Below are 20,466 nucleotides of genomic sequence, written 5' to 3'. Positions count from 1 at the left end.
AGTAAGTTTGGTATCCAACCCTGCCTTCATTACACTCTCCTGATGTTCCTCCAACATTCAAAATTAAACTCCTCAGTTACAGGAACACAGCAATCCACTCACCAAATCATGTGGGTATCTGCTTCTGATCTCAGAAAAAATTCCTATTTTTAAGACAAATTTTATTTAAATAAAATGCTAACATTCATGCCAAACTTTGCAAAATACTCTTGATCCAGTGCAAGCCTAACCTGAACAAATGTGCATGTGAATTTTGTGTGAAACAAAGAAATAGCTGTTGTGAGAGCAAATCCATTCACACGTGAAAGCAAATATAAAACATCCATTTCCACTGAATCAGGCATCCATGAACACCAGAGCTTATCCTTAACCCTTGCAGGCATTACCAAGTGATGCATTTAAAAGAAAAGGCAAACTCTGAGTATTTGGACACAGAACTCTGTCAGGAAATTGGGGAAGAAGTTACAACCCAGCTTTTTTGTGCTCTTACAAGCAGGTCTGCCCTGCCTCCAGCTGAAGGCAAACCCTCAGTATTTCCAGCCAGGCAGGGAAAGGAAGCTGCATCTGCAGCCAAAGGCCAGAAAGGAACTGGCACATTCACAGATGTGTGGAACAGAGGAGAAAGAAAAGCAGCAGATGAATGGAGGCAATGAATCCAGGGGGCTGGAAGTAAAAGTGGAGGCAGAAATCAGATTTAACTGTTTGAGTCAAATCTCTTGGCAATAACTCAGGATGATGCAATGGGCATCACACAGACCTCAAAAGGCTGTGGTATGACTTCTGCAGTTATTCTCATTGTGGAGTTGTAAAGGTCTTTCTGCCATTATGGCCCATCAACTTTGTACCTTCTTTATTGCAGCACCTAATTCCTACCACTCAAGCAACCTATTCCAGGTCACCTTTTGGTTTATCTTGCTTTATACTGGGATGTAATTTATTTTAAAGACAGAGGAGTTTATCTGGGGTTGAATGTAGCTTGAAATTATGAATTTATGATTAGCTGTGATGAGTGGGAACATGTGCTGAATTCATAATCCATTTATTGGCTAAATTTAGGTAATCTGGTTTTCAGAGCACTTGCCAGCAGGAACACCCCTGCTACTGACAGTCAGCAAGAGAGGGCACACACGTGGAGGAGTTGGGATATTTCAGCTATTATATATTTGACTTGTGCTGTTGGTAGTGACTTCACTGAAGTCATGCAAAGACAGGAGTTACTGTGCTCCCTGTCACACATCTAATACCCCATTGGACTGCAGAAAATGCATAGCCTGGGCTGTATTTCTTTAATTGAAATTTAACCTTGTTTAAAACATGATCTTCTATTCCCTCAAGCTGAAGATGAGCAGAGAAAAGACCCTAATTCAGTTATCTCTAAGCACTCTGGAATAGAATCATGTGGATTTTGTAATCAAGACCAAAAATCAGGAGTTAGATGACCTGGGTCTACTCTTTGGCTTGCCAAGGAATTCACACAGCAGTAGGCTGTGCCAGTTTTATTCCAGTGAAAGGGGACATGAATATTATTCTTCCTCATGGGAAGGTTTAACAATGTCATTGTCACTGTCGGTAAGAAGCTCGTGTATGCCAGGAATAGGGGCCAGGGAAATTCCTGTCCTGCTGAATGTGAGCACTCAGAGAAAATGGAGACAAGAGAAACCACTCTGTCAAAGTCACATTGAATGGAAAGTAAAAGAAAAAAAAGTAATAAATAATATGGATAAGAAATTAGAGTAACAGTAGTACCCCTGATAAATCAGGCACTGTTTAAAAAGGTGAGACTTTGAGCAAACACACTTTACTACATGTTCCATGAAAGGAACTTTGTCACGAAGAGAAATCAACATGGAAGAAAATCATTAAGTGCACAGATTGGGGCTCTTAACTGCTCTCTGCAAGTCTGCAAATCCAGAAATAAAACACACCATAAATCTTAATAAAAATATAAAGAATTCCCAACATCAGAAGCTTGTGCGTCCACACGTGCTGATCCTTCAGCAGCCCTGCACAGCAGTCGGCTAATAGCTGCACTCCCTGCCTTTCTTTGATAAGTATTTTAAAAACAAACATCTTAAAAAATACTCCTCATAAAACCCTTCTGGAGGAGCCTGGCACAGTTTCAAGGTATCAGAGAGGCTGTGCTGGTGCTGGAGCTCCAGAAACGTGAGCGTGCACCTCCAGAGCTGCTCCTGGCCCGAAATGGCAGCGTAGAGAGGAGCAGAGGCAGGAGCGAGGCAGGAAATCGCGTGAGAAGGCTCCTGGTGCTGCTCCCAGCCCTTCCTGCCATGGCAGCTCCGACAGGGCTGCACTCTCTGCCTGCTCTGGGCTTCCTCTGCCACCCCAGGCATGGCCAGGAAGCGCCGGCGAGGGGATTCGCAGGGAGAGCGCGGCCTAACATGAGGCACAAAATGAAATGAGCGGCCAAGGCTAAAGCAAAAATTCAGGGAGCTGTGGCACAGGCTGATATGAGCTACTCTAGAAAAGCACCAGGAGGTTCATGCAGTACCGAGGCTTTGCTCCTAAGCTGCTGAATATTTGGCCCAAACACTCCTGACACCAGTGCAGGAGCTCCTCTCCTGCGCTGCCACTTCTGCAGGCTCTGGGTAAGGCCAGGAGAGTGTGGGCACCCTCCATGTCCTCATGCCACAAACAGAACATTCCAGGGGACAGATCCTGCTGGCTCTGACTGCTCTGCTGGGTATTTGTGAGGCTTTAAAGCAGAGCTGCTCAAATGAAACCTGAGGTACAAGCATTGGCAACAGCAGTGCTTCAAAGAGATCCTGTTTGTTTGTATTTGACAGAAGGCAGATTTAACAAACGGGCTTTGGCACATCACAGTGGAAATGGCTCCTTGATTTTTAGTAATAATATATTCTAAATAAAATGTGACCCTGTGCCTCCAGGGAAGACACATGAAGGATGGTAAATAATGTAACACCATTTGGGATTTTCTGTATTCCAGACACTGCTGTGTTATTCTGTTTATTATTAGCCAAGAGCAGGATTACATGGCAGCTTCACACAAACACTCTGTGTACATCCCTGCAAGAGCAATGAAATTTGCTCTCCTCACACATAAAGCTCCCTCCTCACTGCTGAAATACAAACTGGTGACAATGTCACAGCCCGTGTTGTTCTAAACGCAGAATAGAAACTGATTTCTTAGTAAGGCCAGTTAAGAAAAGGGAAACAAGCTTTCTTTCCTTTCTCTGCCTCTCAAGACTGTAAAATATGCCTGGGCAGGAAGTACAGTAAAGCTCATGATGAGCAGAGGCAGCTACTCTTTCAAAATGAGCAGGGCTCCTCCAAAGTGACATTTTCATTCAGCCAGTGAGCTTGAGGGTGCAGGATAGCAGAAGGGCTCTCCAGCAGATGAGGTTACTGGCCTGCCCTCCCAGCTCCACACCTCCAAAAATCACACCTGCAGGAAATGGGAAGCCAGGATGGTACAGCCTTTGCTAAAGCTGTTTTTTCTCAGCCAATACAACCAGAGATTCAACATTTTGCCATTAAAAAACTCCTACTATGCATATTCTGTTATTAAAAACACCACCGCTGCATGGTCAAAAATGCAAGAAAGGACAAGAACTGTCAAAATTAACAATTAAAAATTTCCTTCTGTAAGACTATAGTGTCATATATGTTACTATCATATTGAATAAATATTAGAATTATTAAATATTTTTAGAAGGATACAGCAATTTTTATTTTATTTTCTTTAGGAGAAAAACAAATCTAATTTGTCAGCAATGTTCAAAGTTTATTTCTGGCTCAACAGCCCATGATGTAGAATGAAGTGTTCCACTAGATGGAGCAGGATGGTAAAGCCATCATGAGGGCCACCTCCCCTGCTGATCCATGGAAAAGTCAATGTCCAGGGATGATAAGAATTTCAGCTTTCTTCTGTGCATTCAGGGCAGAAAAAGGGTAACACAAAACCCTCTTAGTGCTCAACAATTTCCTCCTTCCCAGCACAGAAGCTGTTAACAAACAGCGACGAGAAACAACCCAGCTCTCCCTCACTTCTATCAGCTTTACACTAGAAACACAAAAGTTACTGGGTGCTTGTCTGAAAATGAAAATCTTTGTACTTTTTTATTTTGTAGCAAGTGAACTTGCAAAAAGCTCCATGCCAAATGATCAAACATTAGTCACCTAATGCAAAAGACATCGTTACACATCAAACAAATTCACTCTGGAAACAATGGCAAAACTTCAAAGAGGCTCCTGCAAACCTGGAGCTGTGCAAGGCACAGTAAAATTATCTCTCTTGTCTCTTTCAAACAGAGCTAATTGTTGATTTACCTTTAAGTCTTCCTAAACAAACAAACAAAAGAAGAACCTTACAGGTTTTATTTCATCAGATGTTTTTTAAGAGATTCAGTATTAGACAAACTGCAGTTGCCATCACCGTGTGAAACAAGAAACCTCATTTTCTTGACCATTAAACCTTATTTCAGCCTCTCCAAAAGAAGCAGAGAAAATATAAACAAACAAAGAACAGTTTTAACTGTTAATATTTCAAATTTAAGTCGTGCAATTCTTGAGTATGCACAACAAAAGTACCAGGAATGGTCACAATTAACTTGAGCACCTTGCCATAAACAATCCTGAGCCACAGTATATTGCTGGATGTGATAAATAACTGCAAACATGCAGCAGACTCTCAAGACAACACTAATTATCCCAGCAGTATAAATACCAGAAGAGAATGACTCTTTCTCAGATATGTGCACAAAGGCACACAAGCAGAACTCTGGTGACTGATCACAGGCTGCTCCCCAGGACTGTCACTCCCATCTCTTTGTTTCCAGGTAAGTAACTGTACTAGAAACCAAAGTGACAAGCAGGATTATTTCCCACCAACATCCTCTCCAACTTACTGCAACTGTGCAGCACGTGAAGCTGACTTCTGGAGAGGATGGGCCAGGTGGAGAGGCAGGAAATTTGGCCTTGCAGACAATAAAACTGATTCCTCACTAAGGGGTCTTATTAAAACCTTTTGAAAGCACGTGTAGATGCAGATATTGATGTAGGCATTTCAATGTAGATATTGTCTAACTGAACACCAGTTTGTGCACCTCTCTGAACAGTTGATTACCAGGAATTCATTATGCACCTCACACCCCTTTTCCCAGCCCCAGCAATACTCACTACTGGGCACAGTCAATCAGCTGGTACTCGTTGGATCTCTCGTAGCAGGCTTTCACACCTTCATCCTGCCACAGGGTTTTTGTGTGTTCATAAAACTCCTGAAATGGGAACACAGGGTTATGGGAATGGGTTACAGATGAAGAGAGTCAGCAAACAGTAATGAATAATTTCATTTTACAATGAGCAAGAAATGGAGCAGATTTAACAAAAATCTCTAACCATGCTTTAGAACCTCACTACAAGTTCAGTTGGCTTTCTAAGTTTGACTTCCACACTCTGTAACACTTAAAGAACTGCTTCTCAATCACTGATTGAATCCAACCATCTACTGCAAAAAGGGTTAATGTCTCATTAATGTCAATTTCATTGGCAATTTAATAATCAATGCTATTTGGTAACATTTGTTCTTTAACTCATGGTGTCACTATATCTTACATTTATGTGGCTGTTGGGATTTTTTTTCTTCAATGAAACGCTACTTCTCTAAAATTCCTACATGAATGATAATGATAATTAAGTTTTACATGACTTTGCAAGCAAGTGAGGATCTTCAGGGACTGTACAGACATCAGTATCTTAATTAACTCTGCACCACTTTCGTAAACTTATTCTTTTACAGTGTAAAAAGACATTGAACTACAGAAGAAAGACAGTGATACAAGGCTAGATCATGTTTTGTCTCAGCCTTAAAAACTGTAAGCCAAGATATGAAAGCAGACAGTCAAAAATGCAATGCTTCAGTTTTGCTGAACCTGTAACACAAGCTAACAACACAAGCAAAAGCCCTTTTCATTCTGCAGATGAAAGATGCACTTTGGCTCCATCAGTGCGTGTGCAACACGGGATTGACCTCCTGGCCATCAGTCCAAGAGCTCTGAACAGACTCAGAAAGAATAGCAGCAGCCTGGTGACTAAAACACACACAGACACCACTGTGGGCATTCCTCTCATCAACAGCCATGGCTGCTCCTTGGCTATCTCACAGAGCTTTGAAGTGTTTTGGGTTAAATACTTTCATTCTGGTTTTAAGCAGCAAATAATTAATTTTTTTCATCCAGACCAGTGAAAGACCTTTAAAATAGTTGTTGCATTTATTCTGTGTCTCCCCACCCTTTTTCTTTACAGAAGAAAAGATTTTTCTTCTTAAAGAAGAAAAATGTGTTATTTTTGCTGCTTCAAGGTTCCTCCATCTCTTGGGATATCAGTCTCTCACATTCCTTTACTATCAATGTAGTACAAAGAAAGGGGACACATTCCAAAATTTCCCTTTGAAAAGTTTTTTTAAAAATTCACATTCCTACCAGAATCTTAACTAACACCTGAACTTTAGCAGAATAGTAAATCTTTTTAATTGTATCTTAAAGATACGCAGAGGCATCTTACAGTAAATTTAGTGCTGCTGATTTTCAGAGCACCCTCTTCTTGGCAGGTATAAGATGGATGTGTGTTTTTGTGATCACACAATTACAAATACCAATGGTGGAAGCAGCACATCAGATGCAATTTGATTGTCCTTTTATTGCTATTAAGGATTCCCTAGCTGCACATACACAAAAACGAGAGCAAACACAAAATACACATCTAAATTCTGTTCTGATTTCTTTTAAAAGAGATTATGATGTTTATATATGGTACCAATGTCAGCTTGTTCCCTGCTTTTATGAACTGTTCATGAACAAAAAGACCAGTTAAATTTCTTTCAGAAGTAGGTAAGAAGATTTTACTTCATTTTTAGTATTTGCAGATTGCACTGTTGACCGTTTGCTTTTGCTATTAAAGGAAATAGAAAACGAATCAAAATCTTCATTCTAGTCCTGTTTTCTGTCTCCCACTGCTGGAATTATGCTCATTGGATACTTTAATTTTGAAGATTTATAATTTCTTGGCAGTTGGGGGACTGTCAGTCACTTTCAACTGTATCAGAGCACAGTGAGGAAAATATATTCCTAAAGGAAAAGGGAGAAGGAAGAGAAAGTGAAGCAGAGAGGAGGAAATATGTGCAATCTCACTGTATCTGCACCAAACCCATTTTGGGGAATGTTTCTATATTTGTTTTTAAAAGTAACAGTTGTTCAATACAGAACATCATATGGTTCACTCAACTTATGACTACAAAGCTGGGAAATTGAAAAATTGAATCAGCAATTGTACAAGATTTTTTTATGAAACAGCAGTTGATTCAGTGGACAAATAACTAGGCAATGATACGTTTACAGAAAAAGCAGTAAAACATTCTTCATCACAAAAAAAAATAGATATAAAGTGAAAAAAGTCATTGTTTTAATAAGAAAAGTCACAGCACAGTAAAACTGCCACAAAAACTCTTCCTCATTACTGTTTCTCACTACATCTATGACACTGTGGTGGAAAGCTGATGTAAAGCAATTATTTCAAAGACATTTCAAACTCCATAATGTCTTACATTTGGAATAGCTTCTGCAATCAGATCTTAAAATGGGGTGAAGACTAAAACCAGTTCCTGGCCCCAGCATAAACATATGGATAATAGGGTTTTGTTTACCAGAACAGTTACATTTTGTTTACAAGAGTCCTCCTTGTGTTCTAAGGGCAGTTCTCACTTCTAAGAAAATACATGTATTACAATAATGGGATAAAGATCAGTGTTTGTGCCTTGTTAAACCAAATTAGCAATAAAATATTGAAAACTGCCTTCATGCCTGTCCTGCTGATTTGAACTATAACCAGCAATACTCAAGCAATCTTCTCAGTATGGTTATTAATTGTCCATCTGGGATGGAAAAAGAATTTAATTCCACATTCTTTGAACTTCTTATTGGGATTTCAAAATCAGGATAAACAACAAGCAAAGAGCAATAGATCATTACACTAAGACACAGTGGGGTATTTTGGGATGGGTTTTTGCTGTTACTTTTGGTCTTTTTTTTCTTGCCTGTTTGTATTAATTGACTTTTAAAAGGCGAACTACATGACTTGAGATGGTCAAATATGAAGGTCTTTCATTAATACATAAGCTTTTGTCTTTAGGCCACATCAAATACATCTTCACACATGCTGGGACTGATGCAGAACCAGCTCCCACAGCTGTGAAGAAGGAAGGTTTCACCCAAGCAGAGTCAGACCCAGCCTTGCAGAGCTCATCCCCTGCTGTATTGGAAACCTCCTTACTGTAGTGACTGATTTTGGAATTAAGACATAGTAGCTGGCTGCAAAAACCCCAGATTCTCCCTCCTCCCCAGTACACCTACACTAACCACAGCTCTGAAATAATATTTAAGAAAAGGAATAACACAAGAAATCCTCAGCATCCCATTTGAGTCATGGAATGGAGCCTGGGAGCCTGGGGCTGCTCTCAGGGAAGGCAAGTAAAACCACAAGATTTGTTATGTATTTAGGTAAAACAGGGGCTTTAGAGGCCACTAGAAAAAATCAAGTTACAAAGGGGTTGGGTTGGTTTTTTTATTTTTTTTTTTTTTAAGTTAAATAGGTATAATTTGTATGAGAGCTCTAAAAATAATGAGTTAGGAAACAAATTAACCAAAAGTAGCAGGAAAATTTCCTGAAAAGAAGTATCCAGAAAACAAGTCCTTACATGTCTGGTTCTTGCTTCCACTACACTGCTTGATTTACTGGCACATTCTAGTATGACAGACTCTACAGCAGCACCAACAAAGGTTTTTCTTGCACCAGAAAATGGAACTCCTAACAGCTAAAATGAACAAATACTAAATAACAATTTGGTTTGAGATGACATTCCACAACCAATAGGATTTAAATGTTAGGATCCAAACGATCCAGAATATTTGCAGTCTATGATCATCTTATCCCTTCCTGCCCTATGCATACTTAAAGCTGAAAAAAATTTCCAAATTATGTAATTTTCCATTAAAAAAAATAAAATGCTGCAGTGTCACAATACACACCCAAGATCCTGTTTAAAGAACAGCTGAAGCTGTGTAAAGCAACAAAAGTCAACAGAAGTGGTGACAGGATGGCACCACCAGGGAAGGCGAGGAGTGAATTCCTCCTGAGCTTCATGTCAGGATTGGAGCATTTATATTCACCACCTGAACAGACCTCACACATCCCAAAAGGTTCACAAACCCTAAAGAGGGAGAAATCCTTGAGGAGAACACTCAAGGAAAGGAATGTCAATGTAACAGAGATCTGAGGAGAACAAACAGGGCCTGACTGAATCTGCCCAGGCTGGGCATAGCTGGAATTCCGGGCACAATCCCCAGGAACAGGCTCCACTTCTGGGAAACCATAAAAACCCCTGGGAAAATCCTCTGGGCTGGGGAAACCTGCTCTGGTCTGCTCAGATAACTGAAGGATCAAGGACCATGACTTGGTGCTGCTGAGCAAACCTCATGTCTCATGATACCATAACACCACAATGGTTAAAAAGCCACATTTATGTGAAATGTGTTTCATTATTAATGTTTTATTTATGAGGTGACACTTTCTCCACCTACTGAAAGCTTCCCAATACAATGAGTCAATAGGCAACATTTGTAAATCGCTTGCATTCACTTACAGGAATCTCTGCAGACCTCTAGAGGAAAAAAAACCCATCAGTGGAAATGTGGAAGGGATGCTTGGAAAATTGTTCTTTGTTCCAGAAAGATCTTGCTGACACAATTCTGGATTAGAAAAGGGGCAATGCAGAGTCTAATCAAGTTTAAAACCTACTTATATTGGAAAATTTCAGCAAGCTGAATAAATGGCAACAGGTAAATAGTGGTTGTGCTCAAAGTTAAACTACAGAAAGTGTTAAAGAACTTGGGGGCTGAGCACTTTGGTTGTTAAAAAAAAATAATCCCCAAGAGGCAAACTCTAGGCCTGGGAAAAAGTAAAGGAACCAAGATCTGCTTTTGAGAAGCATTCTAAAAGGATAAAATACCAGTAGAAAATGAAATAATGTAACTGGACATACTGTCTACAAGGCTTTGTTCCCTCCAGATACATAAATACTCAAGAGACTTAAAAAAATGTTTATGAAGCAATGTTTTATAGGCATTTGGATGTTGGCAGGGAAGAACACTGGCACAGTCCATGCCACTGTGACACCAAATGCACAGGAAACTTAGCATGGACATGCAACATTACCTTTTCTTTGTGAAATATAATATAGGTGGATCCTTCAACAGAACAGTTTATTTACTAATTCCACCAAAAGTCAATGCCATTGAAAAAAAAAAACCTTACCTCCTAAAAGGTGTGTACAATCATTATACAATGTTGTGGTTAAAACTGGGATTCAATTCCTGGGCAAAGTTCACTGTCCCATGGAGCTGCACATTTCATAATAAGAGTTTTAAATAGGTCACCAACTTACAAATCTAATGATTAAAGGTCAAACCAAACCAGCTTCTAACTGTAAAACTGTCTCCTGGAGGACTTTGCTTCCCAATGTGTGCAGCTTTTAAAGGCAGCACTGAGCACTGGTGGAGAGCAGAGCTTTGCTCCCCTCCTGCTGCATTCCACAGGGCAGGCACTGCAGCAAGGCAGGGCAGCACAGAGCATTCCCACAAAACTGCACCAGCTGGGTCTCTCCTGCCAGGATAGGTAAGTGCCCAGCAAAGTGATTTATTTCTCACTGCCAGGATGGGTAAGTACCCACCAAACTGATTTATTTCATTTCTTACTGCCAGGATGGGTAAGTACCCACCAAACTGATTTATTTCATTTCTCACTGCCAGGATGGGTAAGTACCCACCAAACTGATTTATTTCTCACTGCCAGGATAGGTAAGTACCCACCAAACTGATTTATTTCATTTCTCACTGCCAGGATAGGTAAGTACCCACCAAACTGATTTATTTCTCACTACCATCACTGCTGACTGAACGGGTGCTCATGGAATAGAACTCATGGCATCTTTTCATTCTCCCCAAGTTTGGGCAGGGATACCAGAACGTGTTAAATTTGTCAAATCAGACAGTTTAATAAGCCACTTAGTTGAATAGGGAAACATCTGCATTCCTGCTGGTGTGAACAAGTGTTAATTATTGCTTGCTATTTTAGGGCAAATACGCTGATGATATCACAAAGGAAACGCATACCTACAAATAGTTGAAGATATTCTCCAGTTACTGGCACATGTCCAGAGCTGAACACAAAACTCTTTGGGAGAGGCCCAGTGCACTCAGCACTTCCCATAACTGAGTCAGAAATATTTTCAGCAAGGATTTAGTCTCATTATCAATAGTTTTTCATGCTTGGAAAAGAAGAATTATGCTGAAATATTCTGTGTTTCTGTTTGGTAACTTCTAGGAGTACAAATTGAACTGGATGTCGCTGCAAGGACTGGCCAAGGGAAAGTGAATTCTATTTCAGAAACTTCTGTCAAGTTTGAACTCACATTATTCCCCTTTGTTAAGAGTTTCAAAACACCACAGCATTTGAGGAATGTGCCAACACACAAATCCATACCCATAAGCTACTATGTGCCTTTGGTTAGGAGTCCTCCCTAACATAATATCAAACCATTTCTCTCTTATTTCTACTTTCACAAGAAGTTTAATTGCCACAGAAACTTTACCTGTTGATACCACAACACAGCTCCTCATGTTAATTAGGGAGAAAAATTCACTTTGGGTGAGAGCAGCAAGCCTGCTCCCCATATTGTAACAATTCCTCTGCAATTTAAACCAATAATCAGTGTTCCACTGTTCTTCAAAATGTCATACATAGAAAGAGGCAATTCATCAATGGATCAAACTTCCTGATAGCATAAAAGGCACAGAGAATTCTTCTACCCCATTGCAGGCTAGTTTAGAGTGGTGACAGAGGCAGTTCAACCATCAGCTATTTTTGGAGACTTCAGTCTAAGAAAGAAGGTTTAATAAAACTCGGAGAAATCTCCTCTGAGCCTTAAATCAGGGTTTGGAAAATGTCTTTCATACTACATCATTAGCTGCTTTTTGTTTAATGAATATATAGTGATCTTGAACAGTCAAATCAAATGACTTTACTCCCTTACCTGGTGCCAAGAACAAACACCTGGGACCACACTAAACTCTGCAGCTTCCTTTCACATTGGAAACAAAAAGCCTCTTTTGGCCAGAAACTTCCACCAACAGAAAAGGGTGTAAGATAAAATAGTTCTCATTCTAAATTTACACAAATCCCAAGGAGAGCTCACTAATCCTCTTCCAATCTTTCTCAAGCAGCAGCATCTGTACTCACAGAAGTGTTCACAGCCTCACAATAAAGTCTACACAAAAAATTGAAGCTCAAATATACTTAAAATAAATTAACTGAAAATTCTGCTTAATTTCTGGCATTTCTTTTCAAGAGTAAATAGACACCCTGTTTAAAAAAATCTTAAATTTTACTGGAACACTGAAGAAATATCATGTATTCTCCAAACAGGCAGCTGAGCACAACAGGGGTGTGGCTGGATCCACTGTAACACCAGGGAGGCTCACAGGTATAGTTTTATTTCATCTATGCATACACCAGTATTTTGTGATAGTCTCTTACTGTGATTAAAACCAGAAAATGTTTAAGAATTTCCATATTAAATTATGCCTATTTCCTGTTTAATTCAGCTGACAGATCTTGTATTTCAACATAAATTGAATTAATCTGTCCTTGTTCTTTAAGACTGCTCTGAGAGGAAAACAAAGAAGATGTATCAAGAGAAATTAAGTCACGTGAACTTCTGAACCTGTAAATATGGTCTGGTATGGTGGGAATTTACTGGATAAAAATACAAGTTCAGAACAAAGCATCAGCATTTACTTCAAATACTAATCAAATAAATTAGTAATCAAGTAAAATATAGGGGGGGTTGTATTATAAAAACAACTGGACTACAGAAAAAGACATGTATATAATCCCATTGTCTCAAGTCCTGGGCTGCAGATTCTCCAATTTAAGGAAATTCTTTGTGGGATTTCAACAGAATTATGTGAACACCTCAGTGAAAGCACTGCATAATTCGAAGGGCTGAAAAAAACCCAAACAAAACACTTCCAATAAAAACTAACAAAATATAGCACTAACAAAATTTGCTAGATATTCCTAGTCACAGAAGAGTAAAACATTCCTATCAGGCATTTATCCATGCAGACAAAAATCAGAGATTTCAGGAGATTAATTTGCAAATCATTAATAGTTATACGTGTTTCAATGATGAGAAACAGAAATGAAATCAGGTGGCTGCCTGCCTCACAGACCCTACACTAGAAGAAGGCTTCAGAAGAACTCTTAAATTAATCTGTATTCAAGAATTTATTCTGCTATTAAAAGATAGGAAAACCAGCTTTCCATAAGTTCCTCTTAAACTCTGACCAGGTAAACTCAATTGGATTATCTGGAAGCCCATTGAGAGGGAGCTGCTCTGTGTAGATAAGATAATAGAGATTTAAAAAGAGTAAGTAAGGATTATTTCAGAGGATCTAGCACCACATCTTTGATACTGTCTGTAAGACTTCCCACTCCTTTCTCTGAACAGCATTAACATTTTTGAAGCAAAAATATTTCACATATCCACATTTTCTACTAGTTTTGCACCTCAAGATGCATCTCAAAGATATGTATTTATTACTCTTTTACACATAATAGGAGAGAGAATACTAAAAAAAGGTAAATAGGAGATTGAGGTGTCTTGCTCAAAATCATAAAAAATCTGGACAAGAAAAAGCTGGAGGCCCTAATTTTCTGTCTGTGGTAAGTATCCAAACTGCACACAATATTGTGCAGACACCCAAGCAATCAGGCTCAGTCTCCCACCTTTCCCAGGGGTATCCTCACCAAAGAAAATGTTTTGCCTCCTTTCACACCCCAAAATCTGTGACATTTGAGATATCCCCATGGGAAGCATCCCCCACTGCAGTGAATATGTTTGTCACTACTTTATAAAGCTAGTGATGCTGTCAAACCAGAACAGCTCTCTTCTTCTGCCATGATGTATTTAGACAGGAATAATAATATATCTATCATTATACCCATCAGGGTGGTTATCTACAGGGACAGATAATTTTGTTCTGTTGCCTACATAATTAAGGAACACTTCTGGCAGCAGAGATCCCAGCTCACATCTTTTCTTACTGAGACTCTATAATCTCATTACCATCTTGAGGATTTTGGTGTCAGAACCATTTTAGGGACTCCAAAGCTCCATTCTGACCCTGCTGCAGGTTAAGGGATCCCACTGAGCACCACCTCCACTGCCAGGTTGTAAATCAGACCTCAAAACTGATCCCTGTTAAAAATAATCTCCCCAAAATAGAAGAGAGAAGGAGTAAGGGTTACTAGGGTTATTTTTAAGCTGGGCAGGCTCAATGCTCTGATTGACCCTGGGGAGCCAGAGGAGGTTTGTCTGGCGGGGCTGGGTGGCACAGGGAAGGGGTGGCTGTGGGCACAGGGGATGCTGAGCTGCCTTTGAGGCTCAAGCCAGAGTGTGGGAAAGCTCAAGGACACCACTCAAAAACCATAATAAAACCATTCAGCAGCTGTGGCAGTGGGAGATTCAAAATAACTACAATGGAGCAGTGTAATAAAACTTAGAGTGAAACCAAGAGACCTGCAGACAACATCAGCATCACTTCTGCCACAGGCTGCAGTCATTCCTTTGGTATTTTGCCTTTCAATACCTAATACTCTGATTTTACTACTTTCTAAATACCATTTTTCTGAATTTAGTATGGTATTTTCAAGAGACATCTTCCTCAGCTGAAACCAGATAAATTAAAAATAGGTAGCTGTAAATCCTGCTCAGCTATTTTGAATATTTCATTAAAACCAGAGAATTATAAATGGACTGTGACCCAAAGTAAATAGGTTTTATTTGGTGGCTTGGTTCAATTGGGTTGATCATGGAGTGTGAAATGTTGATAAAATGGGAACATTTCCTTCCCTCTTCTAAAAGTAAAGCAAAAAGAAAGGGATGAGAAGGCGGCCACTATTACTGGGGATGAAGAAAATATCCTAACCACTGTCTGGTATGCAGAACAGGAATAAAAATATCACTTTTATAACCCTGCTAACCCAACATCACCTGACATTTGAGACAGATATACAGTGAGTTTGAATTATTCAAACTACTTCTGATGTTGATTTCTGACACTGAAAACGCACACATACAGTTGTGTTAAGCTAAACGTATCAAAGGACAATAATGATGGAAATACCATTTGGAAGCCTCAACTATAGATCTGATCTACTAGAAATTGCAATATTTTAAAATACCAGCATGATTATGTGGACAGAATTCCTTCCAGTCAGTGCTATGTTTTGCCTTTCTCCATATGCTACTACTTGTATTCAAAAATTTAATTTCTTAATACCAACTGTGCCGAATTAATAATCTCCAACATAGTAAATTTTCAGCTTTAAAGGGATGTTTAACCTAGCATTACACTGTACCAGCATTATTTTTAACTCAAGCTGTTGTTTTTTTAGGTTTTTTTAATTCAAAACAATATGGTCTACACAAATGACACACACTTCCTGAAAGTCAAAAACTGCAAAGCAAACAGATGGAGACCCAGACTAAGAAAAGAATTAGAATATCAGAATACAAAAGTTGCTCTTTGAATCCTAATTTACATGTAGAGTCAGATCCCAATATTTATCACACTGTAAAGCTCCTACATTCTTTCTGACTTTATTCTGCCTTCCACATCACACTGAACCTTGCTGTTAGGAGACTTTCATTCCAGCTCCACCTGTTCCACAGAGAATTATAAACACAGATTTTGGCCTCTACTTTAAAATTCATTTTAACTGCTCCTTCATGAAGATGATCTTGTGTAACTGGAGAAGAAATCCCAAATCCTTGTGCTGCCTCTGTCAGTGTTTTCTCTTCAGGAGAGCAACCCAAATTAATGTTTAGGGAAAGGAGAATGGGCATTTGAAGGGAAGCAGAGCAGCCCTGTATTTAAGAGTATAGTCCTAAGAACTTGCAGCCCTCAAAGAACATCCCCTTGGGACATGAGTGCTCCTCCTCCCCACCCTCCTGCTCTCCCTAGGGCAGAAAAGAGCATCAAATACTACACTGAGGAGAGTCTGTGCTCAAGACAGCTGAAATGTGATTTCCCATGGAGAAAATGCAAGAAGCAGAAAGTTCTGCAGCTTTACACAGGGCTGACAGACAGCTTTACCAGACAGCTTTACACAGGGCTGCCATTGCTGAAAACTCCCCTCCCTCCTTCCCAGTCAATACTCTGTATAGGAAAAGGTTTATGAAATTCTTCCCCCAGTGCACTGGAGGAGGAAGCAGATGACAGAGATTTCCTTAGATTTAAAGCATAACTAGCATAAGGCTGTCCTTTCTGCTCCCACAAAATTATTTTTTTCTTCAAAGTACTTTTAATTGATCTGTAACAAAATCAAAATTATTTTTACAGTGGTACTCAAGGATTGTGATTTTTGTTCCTATGCACTGAGAGCTGGCATCTAGGGACACTCTAGATCTTGATTTAAATTATGCAATTAAAATGCAGGTTCAGTTTTCCAGGTACCAAAGGACTACAGTCTACATTCAGACAAACTCAGAAATCAGAGATATATTAACTTATATAATCACTGCGGGCAGAGAGAGCCAACAACAGTCCTTCAACATCTGTGGCTAATGCATCTCCAGTTCAAAACCTCAACTCTACAAACATTTACATATGAAATAGTTAATCATGCCAATGAAGTAAGCCACCAGTCAAAGTTATGCACACACCTAAACCTCTGTAGACTCAGGGCTTAAAAATTTAAGACAATACCTTTGCTCAGAGAAGAAAAACTAGTTTTATTGGAGCACTGTTATTCCTGAAGTTGTGTGTCACTCAACACCTGAAAGACTCTTCACTGAACTTGGAATTATTTATGGACCTTGTAAGTCACACAATTACACCCTGCTTTCAGTGGAAAAAAGGGAAAAATTAAAAGAAATCACTGCACTCCAACTGAATGGAAGAATAAAAAGACCTCTGAGATAGAAGATATAAGGAAAATCCAGTATTTCAGTACGAGGTAGGTCACAAGAACTTGTTGCAGCATTGTTACAGATCACAACCTGAACTAGCACAAACAATGGCAGCTGAGAGCTGAGGGCACACAGCCAGTGCAGAAACACAGAGGGTGGAGCAAGGAACCACTGTCTTCTATCTCAAATATTCTCCTAAAATCACCTCCAAAGCATGAATTTCTCTGTGCCCCCAGCAGGAGAGATCATCCATGAAGAGATGGAGTATTTCTGTGCATAACTCTGACAAATGTCTAAATGACAGAGGTGTGAAGTTAAAAATCTCTAAATCTCAAATTTAGTATGCTTTAAGACAAAATGCCAATGAGTACATTTAATGTGCTAGAGAGAATCATACATCCCCCTCCACCAACCTGTCTGTGCCTGTTACACTGAAAATGATTTGAGGATTACAGTGCAGTATTTCCAATTAACTGCTAAAGTCACCTGACTTTGCCTTGTACACAAAGCATGTGGGTTTGTTTGGTTGGTTATTTTTCTTTTGATAAAGACTGACCAAAGCAGAGAAATTCCTAGAAGCAGCAACATTTGGAAAAGGTATCAACATTTGGAAAAGGTAACTGTTGTTGGTCTCACAGACCAGCTTGTTCAATAATGTTTACATATCAAGAATTACAAACTGAATTAAGAATTGCTGTGGTGCAAACTCTCCCACATCTTACTATTATTCACACTTGCACTTTTATTTCAAGCATTTGGGACTGCTGGACATAAAATTCTGGTGTAAACAGATAATGATTTTTGATACATCATCATAATTCCTCCTCTCAGTCTCCTGGAACAGTGCATGGAGAGAGAAATACAAGTTTTGAAACACTCCTGCATTACTGCAAGTAGAAGGTACTTCATGGCAATTAACAAAAATATCTTCTCAGTGTTTAAGTGTTCAGTGTTTGCAAACTGTATTTTCATGGGCTTCTGCTACAAGTCTGGTTCAGATACAGGAGAAATTAATCACCGTGAGTGGGCACAAAGTTGTATCATCAACTAAATAATTATCCTTGATGCATTTACTCTGGGACTGCTGGCACCTCAAATGATTAACCAGGGCTGGGACAGGGACATGTGTGTGGAGCCTCTGCAGAGAGCCTGGCTGGCACAGAGTCTGAATCAGCAAGAAAACTGCACTGCTCTTCCCTAAGAGAGAAATCAGCACCATTAAACAGCAGCTAATAATCACCAGAGAGTGCTGTGTGTATCTCCACTCCTTTTGGGCAGGGCTATTCCCAACAATATCCAAACTTTACACCCAGCACTGTCCATCTTGACTCTGTGGTTAATTATTTCACCAGAGCACAAAAAGCAGGCAAGAGCCTCCATGTTCCTGAAGGATCAGCTGGAATATTCTGGCTGTGTTGCTGTAAATTCAATTAGCACTCATCAAAGGCACCTACTGCAATAATTCCCAGAGAGCAGCTCACTGTTCTGGGGAAATGTTTACTACAGGGCAGTGAAACACAATCATTTGCAGCAAGGCATGGCTGCCTGTGAGTTACTCACCGGAGGGAAATCGAAGTCTATCTGGTTTGCTAAATTTAAGATGTAGTCGATTCGAAACTGGTTCTCTGGATTGGCTAGTTCCACTGGAGGTGCCAAATTGCCCATTGCTGTCACTATTGTCTGCAAAGAAACACAAGTAAAATATTGCAGAGAGTGTCTAAATAGCCACCCGGAATGGTTAAAAAACAATAGCTCCTAAGTTTACCTCTATAGCTTCTTTAATATTGTTTTTAATATCCTGAATTTTCATTTTCTTCTCCCTGTAATAAAAAAGGCACATCATTACATTTATAAGCCACAAAAGCAGAATATCTTTTCAAAACAGAACATGAACTTGAAAAATATTCTATTAAAGCTGTATTGCCTAAAGTGCTTTCAGTCACTGAAGACTTTTGTACATAGACTTATTTAAATATCTCAAAACTTTTCTACTTAGGTAGCAACATCTATTTGCATCTATTTTAAGCAGTAACATCTACTTGCATCCAAAAATCAATGTCTAATTATGCTTTAATAAAAACTTACTACAGCCTTAGACTGGAACTAAGACATTCTGCAGAATCAAACAGATTTTGATTCATTTGAATGCAAAATACTAAACATACGTGAAAGTTCTTTAGGAAAGTATACACTAGAAACAAACAGAAAGGAAAAAAGGGTGAGTTACTAAAAGCAGAAACAAATTAAAGGAGACCAAAGAACCTCAAAACATAAAAAAAATTAAATCACAAAAATTATGCCTTAGCAGAACAAACCATAGCAGAGCACTCAACCTGACACAAGACATTGAAACAGTCTGGATGTGAAACAACAGTGAAGGACTAATCAAAGTATAGAGAATTATCCCTGGCTAGAAAAACCCACTTGGAATGAGCACTATCATTTGGGATTAAGTGCAGTGACATTACCCAGCCCAGCAGGCTGGAGCAGGACAGTGCAAACCTTTGCCTCTGCTCCTCTGTGCTGCATTTGGTGTCAGATCTGACAGCAGGGAAATTTCAATGCTAAACAGTGCAATCAAACCAAATCATGACCAAACATTTGGTATAACCAGGAATTAGCACCCTAAAAGCACTACTAGCACTGAGCCTGTAAACTGTAACGTAATTGCAAAGACTGTGATAAAAATTTTCACATTATTAATTTCTCGCTGTAAACTGCATAAAATCACTACTTTGAGGGAAACCAAGTTAGCCATGAAATTACTAAAAAAAGCCAGCTAAACTGTCAAAGTGGCCTTTTAATCTTCATTGAACTGCTTTTACAGGACTCTTTGATTATGGAATATTTATATCAACATTTAATTTTTTTTTTTCATTTTGAAAACTAACATTTTCCAGCACAGTGTCCCAAGGACTATGAAGTATCAACAGCATTTCCTTTTTTTACCCTTTTAAAGATAGTAACTCACAGTTTCAGCTTACAGACCCCAGCTTGAAAACATCATTTTATGGAGTTAATTCACTAAACATATTGCAAAAGCTTTTTATCACTTTATCCTTTCTATAATTACTCACAGTCAAAAACCAAAATGAAACTGAGAGTGTATTCACCAATCAAGAATGCAGAAGAACAGCAGGAAAAAAAAAAGGACTACTTCAATAACAAGGCAGACACATCCAGGAGTGGTGGGAATTTTGGCTATCAAATGAAAAATGAATGCAACTTTTGTAAAAGACAGTGGAAAGAAAACACCACCATGCCAAGGATCTGCCTGCACAATGCCCAGCTGTGACTGCAATGCCAGTGCTGCTCTGGCAGAGGGGCAACACCAAATCCTGGTGTTCAGGATGACTCTGCTGTGTGGGGAATGGCTCTGAATCAGCAGCACAGCCCAGACATAA

At 39.3% G+C, this 20,466-nt stretch overlaps 1 protein-coding gene across 2 annotated transcripts in view; it reads right to left on the bottom strand.

Annotated features, from left to right (window-relative positions):
• GNAS (GNAS complex locus) overlaps positions 1 to 20,466 on the bottom strand; it is a 131,546-nt gene that overhangs the window by 31,816 nt on the left and 79,264 nt on the right. For both annotated transcript variants that reach the window (XM_058036595.1, XM_058036596.1), the window contains exons 3-5: positions 18,828 to 18,882; positions 18,623 to 18,742; positions 5,155 to 5,252 (exon numbers count right to left, since the gene is read on the bottom strand). In XM_058036595.1, coding sequence (XP_057892578.1) covers positions 5,155 to 5,252; positions 18,623 to 18,742; positions 18,828 to 18,882 — 273 coding nt within the window. The remainder of the gene's footprint in view (positions 1 to 5,154; positions 5,253 to 18,622; positions 18,743 to 18,827; positions 18,883 to 20,466) is intronic.

The sequence above is a fragment of the Melospiza georgiana genome, chromosome 17, assembly GCF_028018845.1.
Source record: "Melospiza georgiana isolate bMelGeo1 chromosome 17, bMelGeo1.pri, whole genome shotgun sequence".
Taxonomy (NCBI): Eukaryota; Metazoa; Chordata; class Aves; order Passeriformes; family Passerellidae; genus Melospiza; species Melospiza georgiana.
The sequence above is the reverse complement of the archived record's forward strand: the minus strand, read 5'-3'. Positions and strand labels throughout refer to the sequence as shown.